The following is a 16387-nucleotide window of genomic DNA, read 5'->3' on the forward strand; positions in this document are numbered from 1 at the left end:
TCCAGCTCACACTGAAAGTTTCAAGGTTTATTTTGACTAGTGTCTGGGTCTCTAAATGACAAGCTAATTAGAGGGGTATGCCAGGCTATTCCTTGGCTAGACTGCAAGAAGTTGAGTTTGCAGCTGTCCACAGAGAAATCCACAACCTGACACTTGAAATTCAGCTGCACTTACCCGAAAGACTGTCATTTCTTCCAGCAAGACTTCCTCTAATTCGTGCCAAGTCTCCTTAGGAATTGAAACCACTTTAAGAACTGTTCCAATATCTTGAAAAGGGAAAAAAAAAAAAGTTTTCAGGTGCTTAAGATGAATACTTCAGCTTTGTAGCAGCCAGAATTTCTTGTAGTATGTAATTATTTCACATATAAAGACTGTGAAGCTACGTATCTCTCAGCACTCATTCAAAATAACTGCTATTTAAAATAACTTCAGAAAACACTGAATTTCAGTAGGACATTTAAGTATTTCAATTATCAAAATGCAACAAAGAAAATACATACTATTATAGTTATTAAAGAATAGACAGAACTGAAATACTATTTAAGTGACTGTATAAAATGACAGATTCATGACTGGGGAAGGAAATGCACTAAATTTACCCGGGTGTGTTTTATTGTCCATTTTGAATATGATGTTTGTCTTTCTTAAAATGCATGTGAAGATGCAATACAGATATAAAACCATCTGGACGAACTTTGTTAGACAGATGAAGCTGTTAGGTCTCTTAAGTACACGCGATCTTCCCTGTGTCAAACAAAGTACCTAAGATGTATAAGCCCCTTAAGGCATCTATATTTCTCTGTGTGTAAGATGCTGGTCTTCACTGAGGGGTGAAAAGCATACAATTTGTGCCTTTGGTTTAGAAATAGATGTGTGCCAGCATTTTATTACTATATCAAATTAGATATTTGGAGTTTTGCAACTGGCTTTAAAATTAACAAGGCCAGCACTTGCAATTCCAGAGCCACAGCCTCTGGTTTTGGGAACGTGGTTGAGACTAAAAACCATCTCTGTTATTCAGCTTCTGCATCTGTGATTTATTTCTTTGTTTCTATGAACACGATTTCCAGGAAACAACAAAAACACAAAGAACCATTTCTAGGTTGGCACACATCACTGCAGACTCTCTGAAATGGAAACAATCTGTATGCTACTTTTCTTTTTAACCAGCCAAGTGTAGTGCCATGTAAATGTATCACAGGTAGAATAACTATGTCCCTGAGGACTTTTCAAGTTGCACATCCTACAGCTTTAATGGTCTAGGAAAATACAAGGCATTTTAAGTGGATAAAATTCTCAAATTACTATAAAGGTCGACATTCTTAAAACAAGAATTTAACCATCAATTGCACAAAATAAAATGTATACACATTTTATAAGTATATATAATTTGTGTGTTAGTTGAAATCAGAATAAAAAGATGACAACTCTCTACTTCTATATTTAAAATACACATAAAATTGAGACAAAGAGATCACATGCATTAAAAATGTTTTTACAAGGCAACTATCTTAAAAGATATTGATTTAATTTAAAATTCTGGTACTTAACTTCTTTACATGATTTTGTATTTAAATACTCTAGAAAACCTGAGATATCCTGTAGAACTGAGAGTTTTGATTTTTCCATCTGCTTCCCTTTAACCAGATGTTGGTTTCTAGATACATATTTTTGGAGTTTTAGAAAGAAGCAATTTTTTTCCTCCCAGAATATGTACATCACTGTTTTCTTTCATTGGCCACACATTCATATATTCATTTAAAAAAACCCAAAACAACAGTTATTTCTTAAAGCAACAATAAAGTAAGGCACATCTTTCTTTTTATTTAGGCATCTATGTGTAGAAATTAAGCTAGTAAAATATACTAGATAAGTGGGTTTGGAGTGGTTTTCATTATGGTCGCTGCTACTAATTGAATATATTTAATTCAAGAAATATTGAGAATGGTACAGAATAAATGCAATATAAACTTTAAAATAATAAGGAAAAAATCCCACTTTTCTACAACAGAGTAATTCAGAAGAACAGATAATCTAACAGTAGTTATATTTGTAATTTAACTGATGAGTTAATTTCCTTAATTATCCTGATAATATGATGACTGTGGTTTTAAGGAAAATACATTTCACCAGTGAAAAACAGGGAACTCTCATCTAATAAATATGAGAGTGCAGCAAAATGTCACAACTGTATTCTGTGTTGGACTAGGACTGTCCTCAGTCACAATCCATCAAATGCCATATCTCAGAAATAAAGGGAGATTTTTTCTAAAACAGACTGAGTGGGCACTGAGCAGACACAAGTTTCCCATAATGTTGTTTCAACAAAAGGTCAGACTTTTAAGTGGCTCCTGCAACAATTACAGTTGCCTGATCTCAAGAAAGCCTCTGAGGTCAAAGATACACTGAGTTAATCACCCTGGAGACTCTGGTCAGGCCACAGGTACCAAAGTGCGGCTTTATCTGAGTTCTAGATCAAGTTTTACAGAGTAGTATTTCAAACAATTTCACACAAACGGAATCAGGCGACTCCTTTAGGATCAATAGGCTCTGCTTAGCAAGATAAGATTACTGTTATTAATTTGCTTTACTGACAGAGGTACTTTAACTGTGCCAAAGGATCCCAAGCATTAGACGCTCAGGATATGTATTAAGTGTGTATCTTAAATCCTGTTTTTTTCTGATTACTTTCAAGCATGCTGATAGGATTTTATTTTCATTGTGAAACACTGGTTGCAATCACAGTGGGAAAGAAACTGCTCAGCTCAAGATTTCACCCACAGGAAAGGAAAATGTGACCACACTGGGTGGCTATTAATTGTTGTGTTCAATTATCATCAGTTATTCAATGAAAAGGAAAAAAAAGTATTTCTTCAATATACTACAGTTCAGCAGCACATGGGAATAATGCAGATTGCTCTAACAGTAAAGGGAAAATACAGAGAAATATATCTAATCTGATGGGACAGACCTGCACAGAAAAACCCAGTCATACCCCAGAGAGCATAATTCTGGCTTTGACATACGTTCAGATCACCAAGTGGGAAAATGGACTGTGACTAGAGTCTCTAATCTGCTTCCCAGTTAGTTCTTTGCTTGGGAAGAAGTAATACATGCTGATTGTGTATCTGTTTCTGATTCCTCTGACTTTGTGCAGCTGGCTCAGTGCAGCTCTCTGGTAGAAGGCAGGCAAGGCCTCGGTTCTGCCTCTTTACCTTTCCTCCCACACAGAAGACAACCTTTCCTCATCCTGAAAACCTCTCCTTATTCTGAAAATAAGGACATGAGCTCAGAGGAGCATGGAGCATCTTTTGTGATCCAGCTCCAGGCATGGGTGTTGTAATGCCTGCTCTTGTCCCATGAAGGTATGATCTCCTGCTGGAAAAAAAAATGGTTTCTATGGACAAAAGTAGTATTTCAAAAAATAGTAACAATCTGCACTTAGAAAGATGGGATTTTGGTGATGAAATATCTTTTGGTAAGTGCAAGTAACAATGTTTCAACACTTTTCTTATTGTTTGTGGGCACGGCTATCACCAGCATTGGATGGAATCCTGGGTATTTATCATACACCTGAATATTAGTGGTTTAGGAAAACCCTGAACTCCCAACTCAGAGGTAAAAATTATCGTTGAGGTTCTTTTAGAGGAAGACCTTGCCTTGACTGATTTACATAACAACTGCTATACATAATAATAACTAAAGAACCAGTATATGCAATGGTAACTGTCTAGAAGCTGTAACTCAGGTTTAAGCAAACCTTCCTGCACTATCTGAAACAGACAGGAACTTCTGTCTTACTTTTCATCTTACTCTAACAGAAGTCTTGAAGAAAGTACAGTGACTCTCTGGAAGAACTTCTTGCTTTCCCTTGCAGAAAGCAACACGTCTTTCTTTGTCCAAAGGCCAAGCTTTGGAGAGTTAAATGCCACCACTTTTGCTCAAGACACATCCTTATGTTTGTTCAGCATCATACCCTGTATATGTTTGGGTTTTTTTTCTGGGCTGAATCAGGTCATAGAAGACTTGTTGAAAGGCACCAACCATCAACCACTGTGAATTGTGGATGACACTGAAGTCTCTAATGTGTGATGGAAAATATATATGTTGTGTAAAATCATATGAAAATACTTTTCCAATGCTTTATGCAAGAACATACTGTAGCACTGGTATCTAATAACTCAGTTCACAGCTTTGAAGTGCTTTAACCCTTCCTGCAGAGCTGTGTTTTCTGCAGTAAATGTTCTGAATTGTTATGCTTGCACTGTGTTTGGTACACAAAACTTCACCAGCTCTCAGTTTACTCATAATACATTTCAGGCATCAACATGAAAGAGACTTTACATTTATTGCTTTGGAAATCTAACCCCAGGTCTGGAGTACCAGAACTGTATTTAAAGCATGCAAAAAGTTGGACTGTTATAAGACAGACATACAGGTATTTTTTTGGTCCAACACTGAAAAGAAGCAGTAGGGTTTCTGTTTGATTTGGTTTGGCTTCATGATGCCAATGTCTAATTACTAGCAATTATGCTCAGTAGGAGTATAAAATACTTATATTCAACATTAACTGAAACATCAGCCAACTAATCTAAAACTTTCAGAAATGAAGAAACAGATCCACCAATTGCTACTCAGCACACTTTGGAAACCACTGAATTTAGGAAAATGCATATCAGCTAATTTCTGGACACTCTTTCTCATTATTACCTTTCTGGAAAAAATGTCTTTTCTGAGTGCATTTCTCTAAGATGCCCAAGATGAATGATTCTGCAAATGCTTTGGAAAGGATATAATGTTTCTATTTGAATACCAGCTTTTCTGAAAACACTCCATTCGTGCCAGATATCTTCATCTTAAGTAAAATGATGCACCATCTTGGCTGAAGAGCTGAGCATCTTAAGGCAATACTTGAAATACTTGAAAGGCGCACAAGACATTTCCCATACCTGGATATTTCCCTCATTCGCATTAATACTTCTTACGCTGCACTTCAAAATGGGTACCTCAAACCCCTCATTTTAATATTAAATTATAATTAATAAGGGAAGATATTTCTAATAAAAATCCCTAATAGCAGTAGTTGGAAAGAGGGTGGTTTGATCTTAATCCAGTTGGCAAAGCTCCTAAAGAATTAAAGCAGGCCATGGCTTGAACCTGTAACAGCGAATGTTTGTAACAAAAACCTCCCCACATGCAGTTTTAGGTCCTGCCCCAAATTTTTACAGGTTTACGCTGTTCTTCAGTCAGTATTCTGTCTTTCAAAGTATGAAATTTATCTGCTCTATGTTTCCATCAAGCCTGGAGGAGCATACAGTATAGATTCAAGACTTCTCACCTGTGCCAATGAACATCACGTCATACTGGCCATCTTCTGCGTCTACTCGATCTACCACGATCTGTGTGAACTGGTAATCCACGTCTGTTTTAATCATGATTGGACGGTTGTTGATGGGGAATACTGGGTTGTACATGGCTGGGTGACTTCTGGCAAATGTGATAACTTCATCAGGAAGGTCCTTGGTGGAATCAAAACCTCCAAATGTTTTACTGGGACACTGGAAATAAAAAACCAAAATGTTTTACATTTTATTATTTATCATCCCATCTACTGCAGTCTATAATTAAATATGTCAGGGAATCTAAGTGTTTTGTGACAGACAGCATAAGTTAATTCTGTCACTCTTAGCCTCTATTTTTAATTTTATTTTGGATTTAAACCAATATGGTTAACAGAATGTAAATGATCCTCATACATCAATTTTCTTATTCCTATTCAGTGGAAAAGGTTTATAAGTCCACTACTGATTAGTATTAATCTTTAATTGGCAGAAGGAAGAAATCCTGAAATACCTAAATGATTCAATACAAGGAAAGAAATTCAGTATTTGGTTATGTATACAACACAAAATTAATTAATTATGCCATCATGTTTGTTTTGAAGTACTGTCTTCAGAAGTTGACTGGAAGTCCAGTTAGGAATCAAATCCTTAAATCCTGGGACAATGCCCTGTTCTACTGACTTTTCAAACCCCTGCTTGTCTCAACAAGTCTGTGTTGTCCATGTAGTCCTGATAATGTGGATCCTGTTACACTAAATCAAATCTAGTGAGTCATGTCTTAAATGTATCTTTTTTTTTTCTGCCCTCTGATTCTAAAGAAAGCCTTCTGTGAGTGTTGCTCATCATACTGCCCATATGAACTCTTAGGTGAGGCAAGTCTCATTAAGGACCTGCAATAACTCCTCACTGTCCTGCACAGTGACAGAACAGTTGGTGTCTCATGGGGATTAATCTGGTCCCATGAAGTAAGACAGAAAAGAGTCACTTTTCTCCTGTATATACCCAGGGGTGGGCCAGACAGTTTTGCCTCTCATCTGTGAGAACCACAAGGTTCTACTTTTCACATTTAGCTCATGTCCTCCCACTGTAAGCAAAAACCAGAGGGTGAAAAGGAAAGGTAAGACCATGGTGTTGGTAGCCACAGAAGTATTCCTCCACTTTCAGCCACCACAAATCCCCACCAGGAGACTCAAGAACTGTGGCTAATCACCATCATTTGCCCTGATCTCTTCTGTAGAATTGGTAAGGATTTTATGAACAGTTATTTGTAACATTAACATAAGCATTAATAGTGTATTAGTATTGCTGAGTGGATGAAGAAAACAAGCCATGACATCAGGCCAAAGATACTTGTCAAAGATCTTGGTGACCCCCACTGCTGACCTGTTTAGATAACTCTTGAAGACATACAAAACATTAAATCCCAGCTGAAAATAATTATTTTGCAGTATTTGAACTTCAAATATAAACAACTGGTGTTAAAATGCCTTAGATAATTTGCCCTTTATATCCAGGTATAAAATACCTTCCAATTAAATTAAAAACCTAGAGGACAAGATCTTACTATGCAAGAATCCAGACCTTGCAGGATGCTCAACAGAAGAAATCAATTGTCTTTGCTATCACCTTGATCCAAATTATTAATAATTCAACAGAAATTAAATTTAAAAATCAATGTTGTCAAAAGGAGTAGCTGCTATACTCAGCAAAGGGATGCTTCCAGCATGGACATATAAAGTGTAAATTGTCCCTTGTTGGAATATTTGCTAGTAAGCAAATTCCTGCATTCTGTTTGTATGGAAGGGAAGAATGGAGGGAAGAAGAATATTTGATTAAGGCCTGTGGAGCAGAAAAAGAAGAAAGCAAGTTAGCTATCTATTTTATTTTGTTAAGATTTTTTAACCTTTTTCTTCTTATTATATGTTCTTGCTCTTTTGTACAAAATTATTACAAAGAGAAAATCAGATGGACTTTTCATAATTATTGGCCAAACCATTTTCTGTCTCAAAAATAGTGTTTCAAATGCTACACTTAAATTTTAAGTTTGCTTTGCATCTCAATTAATATTCTAACTACAGTTCAATACTAATTACTTGGATTAATTAGATAACAATTAGACAATAGATGTAAAGTACTCTATGTATAAAAATCACTACACAATAACTAAGTATTGTTAATTGCAGCTGGGCAAACTGGAAAAATACTAAATGAACATTCATTTCATTTTTAAGCAAATGAATTTCAGCTGTGTTTCAACTGCTTGAATATTTACTTTCTGGTTCATTTTCTAACAAAGGATTTTACTTGCAGCAATATGAAACAGGCTCCCGAGGGAAGAGGTCACAGCACCAAGAGTGCCAGAGCTCAGGATGCATTTGGACAATGGTCTCAGGCACATGGTGTAATTCTTGGGGCTGTTCTGTTCAGAGCCAGGAGTTGGACTCAGTGACCCTTGTGGCTTCCTTCCAACTCAGGATATTCTATCATTCTATGGACCAAGATATACTTTGCGCAGAAAAGTCATAAAACTAGAATTAGAGTCATCATTTTGTGTGTTTGAATAAGACTCTCAATTCTGAGACCCTGATCACTCCTTAGATCCCTTGCTTTTCTGAGAATAAAAAAAAATTACTATAACCTTGTGTCTTTACATGTAAAGTTTGAAGTGCATTACCTGGACTAAGCTGTAGCTCACAGCCATCTCATCCTACTTTAGAAAACTGGGATGAAATCAAACTGCCACTGCTGTAAATCCCTCCCTTTTCAATGAGCAAAATGGGCACCGTCAGTAGGGGAGATCTAGCCCATCCACAGTCCGAATTGTCTGCACAGGAATCTCAACTCAGAAACAGAATAGAACAGAATAGAACAGAATAGAACAGAATAGAACAGAATAGAACAGAACAGCTGTCCTGAGGAGGAAAGCCCTGTCGTGACATTATCCTTGGTGCTAATGACAGGGCTGCTTTTGACATTAGTGATTCTAGGTCAAGATAATTGACAAGGCACTTAATCAGAACTTGTGCTTATAAACCAAACCAATCCCATCAAAATTAAAGAACTAGGTTTTCGTGTGCCAAAATATAGGTATGAATACAAATATCCTGAAAAAAATGGAGAAATGAGTTTCATCTTGGATTCAAGTAGAGTGTAAGAACTCTGGCATTTTACATTCACTTCCAGTTTTGTGTCCCCACTGTGTAATACCAGGGAGTTAGATCAGTCAGGAGGAAGGAACCAGACTATCCCCTAACTGGCCTAGTAGGGAATACAACAGAACAAATCAGTATCTACATTTTGGTAGAAAGAAAAAATGCTTTGGTCATAACTCTTGGTGCCATGAAGCAGAGAAAACCTGAGCACTGCAGCTGAATTCACAGAAAGGGAGACAGGAATTCAGGATGAGGTACCTCAGTTAAGATGAGGTATACACATAAATCCTCCCTCCTCTCCCAAACACTGTTAAAAAGTTTAAAAAAGAAAAATAAAAATAGAAAAAGAAAGAGATAGAACCAAGTCCTGTAGATCTTACAGGAAAAATTCTGGCAACTTCTTTGTTACATGTGAAGCTGATGTAGAATTGTTTACAAAGCTTTCTGTTTTTAAAAAAAAAACATTTACTTTCCTTTTCTTTTACTCATACTGGGCAAGTCACCAGATGCTCAAGAAGTTTACTGGCACCTCACCTATTAAATTCCTGAGATAATTCAGCACTGTTTAACTGCAGTGCAATCTGGAAATGAATTACTGTAAGAAGATCAGGTTTTTCTCTCCCACCTCTTTCTGCATTTCTTGGAAAAGGAATCCAAAGGTCTGACATCTAAAGAACTTCAAAAATATTTTTCTTCTTTATTCTCAACAGATCTTCAAACCATTGAAAACACACCCATCTTTATCACTTTATAAACAAAAAGCTTCTTTTTAACAAGAAATGCACCTCATTTTAAAACTGAGTTTTATCCTATTAATACAACAGAATGATTTTAGCAACTGTGAGGGCAGTCCTCTTTTTTAAAGTGGCAGAACCCAGGGTTAGAGTCACTGGCATTGGGCTAGGACAAACTGCTGGCCTCAGCCACTCTTAACAGGATTTACAGTGGCACAGCCTCCTGAGCTACATCTGAGGGGCTAAGCAGACCTATAAAATTTGGGATCACATTTGCCTTTAGGCAAGAAAACAGCTTATGGTGGAATCTGAACATCTTTGCACTTCGTGAATCTTAATAAAAGCATTTTACAATGAAATTGTAAAGGAAAACTCCATTCTGATAGGGTAGCCAGAAACAAAAGTATCTGTGACCTGACTGCATTTCCTTACTTTGACAAAGGCTCTGGTGTCTTAGCTCACTTCGCCACATAAGGGCTGGGTTCTGGTCCTTTTCTTTCTGCTTATTCGGGGAAGTTGATCAACTTATCTTTTCCCATATGCATCTCACATCAAGACCCCCAGAGAAGTCTTGACGTAACCTGCAGGCAGAACCGAGGCCATAACTGTGTCTCAAGACACAGAACTTCCAATCTCAAGAGCAAGTATTTGAATTGTGCATTCAGAATCTCAGTAGAACTGCATCTGATCTCTGCAGAGGAGTGAATGCAACAGAGCCTGTGTGCAGTAGTCAGTTCTTTATCTCAGTCTATTTCTGTGATAGTCCATATCACAGAAATTTCTTTGTCCATAGTTCTGCATAATATCTAGTATCTGGTTTTGTTGAGAAAGGTTAGTTGATACAGGAATCAAAGAGGAATATAAAGAAACAGAATAATGAACACTAAGTCTGTTAGACTGAAAAGAAGGTGACAATAGCTACACAAGAAATATCAAAAATGTCCACTCATTCACATTTTCTACAGAGTCGTAAAACAACAGAACTTCAAAAAAACCCCAACCCCCTGACATATCAGAATCAACTGTGGTAATTGAAAAAAAAAAAAGGTTCACCATCAGATGAGAAATGAAACCTCTTTTATGCTGCAGAGCTTTTATTTTAACTCTGGAAAAAACTAGAAATTCTGTTAGTCACAGTGAAGGAGTGAGGAGTGTGAGGAATCCAGCTGTCAGGGAGCCACTGTTTTCTTTTACTTAGGAAGCAATTTTCATTAGCTGAGCATATATATCAGTTGAAAGATCAGATTGGAAAGGACGATTTCAAACATACCAGAGAAAAGTAGAAAATATGATGAATTAAAGAAGCAAAGTTATTCCTGCTTTCTTTTGTGCCTTATATTTAAGAAGACTTTAAAAAGAATGTTATAGACATATATATTATTTACATACATACATTTATATGTATACATGTGCACATACATATTTCATCTTCTTCAATGACAGTTCACAGCATAAATGGGCCAAGCTGATTTATACAAGCTAAGGAGAGGCCCCAATGTATACAAGTAATGCTTGTTTCATAAATGTCCCATCTTCTTAGACTACTGGAAATTTCAGAGGCAGTTAAATATTTCTAGAATGTGATGATATCAGTTGAAATATGGATGTCTTATATAGGTTGATATTTTAGTCATTTATAAACTAGAAAGAGAATCAGGTAAAAGCAGAGATTTTAAAAAATGCCCAGTGGAAGTCAGAAACTACTGTAGTCATTCTATCATCTATTGCAGAAATATCTGTTTCACTGTCCTAGATTTAATGTTGACTGAAAGTTCCTAACAGGCAGGCATATCCTCTGTTTTCCATTAATTCTCAATAAGAATGGCTCAGCCAATATTTGGAAAAAAACAAATTCCAAGGAAAGGGTAATGCAATGTAATTTATGAAACACTTGACTTTCAGTAAAATTCTCCAGCCATTACCAAAACTTCTTTTGAAGTTGTTAATATGAATGCCAAAACTAAAATCCAAGCAAAGTTGTTATTGCAGTTTCATATGTTACAGAAAATCAGTACATCCTGGACCTGGAGGAACTGTTAGTTTTCCCTTCTGCCACTCTATCCATTTTGTTATCTGTGTCAGTTTCTTTCCTGGATCTCAGCTCAAGGACCATGTAATGTGTGAAAATATTTTCCACAGTCTTCCCAGTTTAGATTGCTGTATTTCTTAGGGTACTTACAGTTCCTGGCCGTGGATATGGCACTCGCCCTTGGTAGGGAACCCACTGGTAGTTCGGGCCATCTCGGTGGGCATAGGGACCAAGAAATACCCTCCTCACATCAGTCATGCTGTACATACACACTGCTGATCCCTTGAAGATATTACTGAAAATGAGGGGAGAAGAAATCAAATCAAATCAGGTTCTTTTAAATTATCCGTCGATTTAATCAAGTGGTAGAGCTATGGGAATAGCAGCTTGGTGCTTTCTAATTTATTGCATGTGCTGATTATCAAACCTCTGACATGCTCTCAGAGCAATCCTCACTCACCTCCTGTAAAAGTTCAGCAAAACTGATACGATCTCCCAGACATTTTCCTAAGCAGATGGCTGCTATTTCACTATTTAAAACATCTTGTCCCCAGAAGGCCAAAGCCCAAATGTGAGTAAATTTCAGTAAGGCTGTCCCTAGAGAACTATTCAATTCTTTCCTACACTTCACATTTTTCTATTTTTTTTTAGCAGTCTCTTCCATCACTCGGGCAGCACACGTGCAAACTTCAGTGTTGTTTCTTACCCTGACACTTCTTGCAGAAGACAGTAAGGACTTGTAAATCTCCCTCCTCTATCCCTGGTATCACTAGAAACATATTTTCTGTTTAGAAACTAAAACTTGTTTCCTTCACAGATAAATGTGGCAGTACAACCAGTACTGCAAACCTTCCTCAGGACAAAGCTGCGAGTATATTTGGTTCTTGGTGAAAGCACAATGAAACAAAAACATTCAAGTCACAGTTATATGTGATTCAATAACAGAACATTTGAAAGATCATTAGACTTTCCAGATTTCAGCAATATTTTTTACTAATATCTCCTTGAGTAGCCAATTTCTCACTCCACAGATTTTCTATTTTACACTGCTCCCAAACAAGTTTATTTGTTCTTGTGTTCTTTTTCCAAATCTGTGTGGAAAGGGCTACAAATGCTAATCCCTGCTATAAAAAGCAGCTTCAGAGTGATGATGTACATCGCTCATAAGAAAGAAACCTAATTCATTACTTCTTACTGCCATTGACTTCTCAGTTCAAAGGTTAAGAAAATTTCATGGTTTTTAAAACCACTTTTAACAAAGAATCCTCTTTAAAACAAGCAGCCACCCAAGATTCTGTGGAAGTAAAATGATATGCTCTGTACCTGGAAGTTGTAAACACTCCATAGACTATTGGATTTTTAGGGTCTTTTGAGTTCATTAGGAACACATCCTCTGTAACAATAACAGGAGAAAGAAAAGAAAATTAGGTTAAATTCATACAGATAATACCTGAAGACATTTCTATATTCTGGCCATTTCTGCCACTTACGTAGTTCATCAAAGTGTGTGTCAATGCCATTGGGTCCTGGTACAGAACATATCAGACGTGCTTTGAGGAAAGTTGTCCATTTGTTAACAAGGCTCCTGTGTCCTCCAAAGTCATTCTAATAACAAAATTATTTTGCATTAATATTTAGCAACAGTCTTTGTTTGAAGTACCAACAAAGAAAATACAGTAAATAAGATGATATTTAGAGAAAATAAGAGAGAAGAATTCACACTCTACATACAAAAGCAATATGCTGCAAAGACACAAACTCTGAATTATTTTTATTTTACACTGTATTGCGTCATATTTCATCCTAATACATAACTTAAAACCCAAAAACCTCAAATCTCTTTATATACCTTTATACACATATAAGACTGGGAAAAGATAAGTGGGCAGAAGTCCTGCAAAAGCTGAGGGTGTTTATTATGGTTAACTGGGTAGCAGCAAAGTAGAAAGGCAAGTTGCAATGGAACAAAGTAGATAAAAATGCCAGAACAGTGGGATCAGTTGTACAGAAACAAAGTGCCCCAAGGACTTCATACTTGTGGGATAATTGGTTTTAAAGTAGCAACCTCTGAATTCAAGGAGGTAAATTGAAATTGTGCTTATGAATTAACAGAAAATTTTACTGTAAACATCACAGTTGCCAAATCTACAAATTTTTTAATATCATTTCATTAGCAGAAATATTTTTGAAAGTCTGTCAGAAAACCATCTGGACATTTATCGGTGTGGACAAATGATTCATCTTGCAGTCACTAAGGGTCTTTGGAATGGTTGCCCATTTCTACAGCTAACCTTAAACAGTTATTTTGTTGTATCTTCCTCTGCCTGTGTTTTAAAGGTTTCCACTAATGTGGGAATGGAAAGGTATTAACATTTAAAAAGCAAATTCTTCAAATGTTTTTGGCCTACCTGGAAGTATCACATTTCTTGTAAAACACTTTCTTTTACAGACACTTTCTAAGCTTCAGAGGATATGTATGACTTTTTAAACCAAGCACTGTAGTTTGTTAAGTTCCCCCAGAAAATAATTAAATAGTATTCCTTTGTGTGTGTCATCCCCAAACTATTTTTCTCTTGGGATGACCCCTGCTTTACTACGATGCCAATGTTAGTACTGAATAGTTCACAGGCAAGAAAACACAGTTTCTAAAATTGCTTGCAAGTGCATCTGGTATCACACCAAAAAGTCATCATCTTACCTTGCAGATCTGCCCTATTCTGGCATGAGTGGCTTTTCCAGTGTGCTCTCCATCAATTGCATTTTCACGGAAGAAGAAATAGATTTTGTCATCTTCTGGATTGTCACTCTCTGGTATCAGGTGAGCACTGACAAATCTGGGATCTGAGAAGACAATGCCATTGTGCATGTTACTACTGCATGAGCTAGATCACTTGTCTTCCTTACATAAATGAACTGTCATTTTTCTTCCCAAAACCCAATCACTGCATCCCATGGCAAATATTTCTAAATTAGGTACATCATCACTTGTTAACATGACAGGTTAAAGATAAGAGGAATTTGAATTCCTCTTATCTTTAATACAGAGAAGTTTTTGTTACAGGTATTTAATGAACATATATTAACTTCATTATTGGAGTAATTAAATGTTTATGAAATCTTTTTACAGATGTTTGTGTAACATTACAGCATGGTTTCATAATTCCATGTATTTATTACTGACAATTTTCTTGTCTTTGGATGTCTGGACTTCGGTTAATAATCTTTCTGTATAAGTCACAATTAAAATGAAAGAATTATGGAGACAAATGTAAAGTTCTCATTTCAGCGATTAAAAAAAAATTTACGCCTAGAAAATTGTTAGTGCATTACTGTTAAAAAAAGTTGAGTTGAAAAATACATTTTGATTGATACTATTTCCATGTGATACCCCAAATCCCCAAATTTTTGTCTTCTTTTCAGAATAGAAACAGATTTTAGAATTTCTACTCAAGTTGTTGAAATACTTTGTCTTGCCATTTTTGTAGGTTTTTTTTTTTATATACATAAACTTTATTTCTTAATTATTAGAGTGACGACTTTACTTGGCGGTAAAAAAGATGCATCAAAAAATGAAATACAGATAATGTGCACATACTGATCAGTTATATAAAAAATGCTATAAAGAAGTTTTAGGAGAGAGAATTTTATAGAATTCATATCAATAAATTCATACCAGTGGTGCATCTGGCTCATCGCTGTATTTTACAGAGATACTTCAGCTGGTATCTTTCACTATATTTGGAAAAAGAAGGCATATCCAACAGATTTACCAATCTGTTTTATAACCATTCTACATCCTGCTGGGATAATTAACTGTGAACTATATTTAACTACTCAGAGTCCTGCTCCTATGTGAAATTGCAAGCTATTTTAGTGTCTGTATTAACATCTTTCCAGTGTATGTTTATTGCTATATAGTCATGGAAAGAATGAACTTTGCTATGTTTTGCCAGTTTGCAGTAGCTGGCCTGTGCAACTCATTGCCTTATTAAGGATGGCAGTGTTTTTAAGCAACATATTTTAATATATTTGTATATATGCACATAGAAGTTTAGCTGTTTCTATTATATGAGTAGATACTGCATAATTGTGTGTGTGTGTGTCTTATCATGCAGTCTGTGTGTATATATATGTATATATTCTAATGTACTTGTGTGTGTGTATACATCTATATATATGAGTACAGAAGGATGACCCTACTGGATTAGACTAAAGTTTACTTAGATTAATACACAACCTCCAAGATCGTCCAGAAGCAATTATTTGAGACAAGAAAGAATATGGTGAATACAAATAATACTCTCCAAGAATAAAGTCCCTTCCTTCAATTGTTTTCAGTGTAGCTGATTCCCTGAGCTTTGCTGCTTTCTGTGTGCTTAGTTAACTCTAAATAGACTTCTCATCCAGTTATCTGTCTAGTTTCTTCTTGAACTCATACAAATTTCCAGCATTCAGCATGTCCTTTTGGAATTTGTTCCTCACGTATACAATGTAATGAATTAAAATTTACTCCTGATTTTTTGTTTTGAACATTGATCTTAATAATTTCATTTGGTTCCTCTCAATTCCTATATTGAAAAAATGCTTAGTGTTCAAGACTAGTATGCTCTTTAACAAGGGCTGTAGCAATTCTCTTTGTTGAATTCTCTGTTGGTTTTTTTTTTTTTTTCATTAATTCCTAACATTTAAAATGGATTTGACAGATCCTCAGCAGTAATCTGAAATCGTCATGGAATTTATGTGCCATAACCCCAGAATCTCACTCTTCATTGGTGGTGCTCTGTCCACAGCCCATTATTTTATATGTGAAGATAGGCATGGTTTCCTCATGGCTTTCCCCAAGGTTTATCAATACATCATTCATCAAGAATAATTTAATTTGTCATTTGATTGTTTAGCTACCCAGTTGCATAAGTTCCTTTTGTGATCCTTCCCAGTCTTCCTTTGTCTCACTATGCTGAATAACTTAGATTCATGTGAAAAAAACCCAACCTCTCATCCAGCCTCTTTTTCAGGTTATTTATGAACATGTTGAACAACACAGGCCACAAAACAGATCTCTGTGAACCTGTGTCTACTACCTATTGTCTGTTAAAATAAACATTTTTAGACATCTGAAAACATGGACAA

At 36.0% G+C, this 16387-nt stretch overlaps 1 protein-coding gene across 1 annotated transcript in view; it reads right to left on the bottom strand.

The window, feature by feature from the left end:
• Positions 1-16387, bottom strand: part of SEMA3A (semaphorin 3A) — a gene marked incomplete at its 3' end in the record, with an annotated part of 162360 nt that overhangs the window by 20300 nt on the left and 125673 nt on the right. The window contains exons 7-12 of the mRNA XM_082280615.1: positions 13956-14098; positions 12748-12862; positions 12581-12650; positions 11408-11552; positions 5339-5558; positions 175-266 (exon numbers count right to left, since the gene is read on the bottom strand). Coding sequence (XP_082136741.1) covers positions 175-266; positions 5339-5558; positions 11408-11552; positions 12581-12650; positions 12748-12862; positions 13956-14098 — 785 coding nt within the window. The remainder of the gene's footprint in view (positions 1-174; positions 267-5338; positions 5559-11407; positions 11553-12580; positions 12651-12747; positions 12863-13955; positions 14099-16387) is intronic.

This window comes from Coloeus monedula (genome assembly GCF_965178545.1).
Source record: "Coloeus monedula genome assembly, chromosome: 4".
Classification (NCBI taxonomy): Eukaryota; Metazoa; Chordata; class Aves; order Passeriformes; family Corvidae; genus Coloeus; species Coloeus monedula.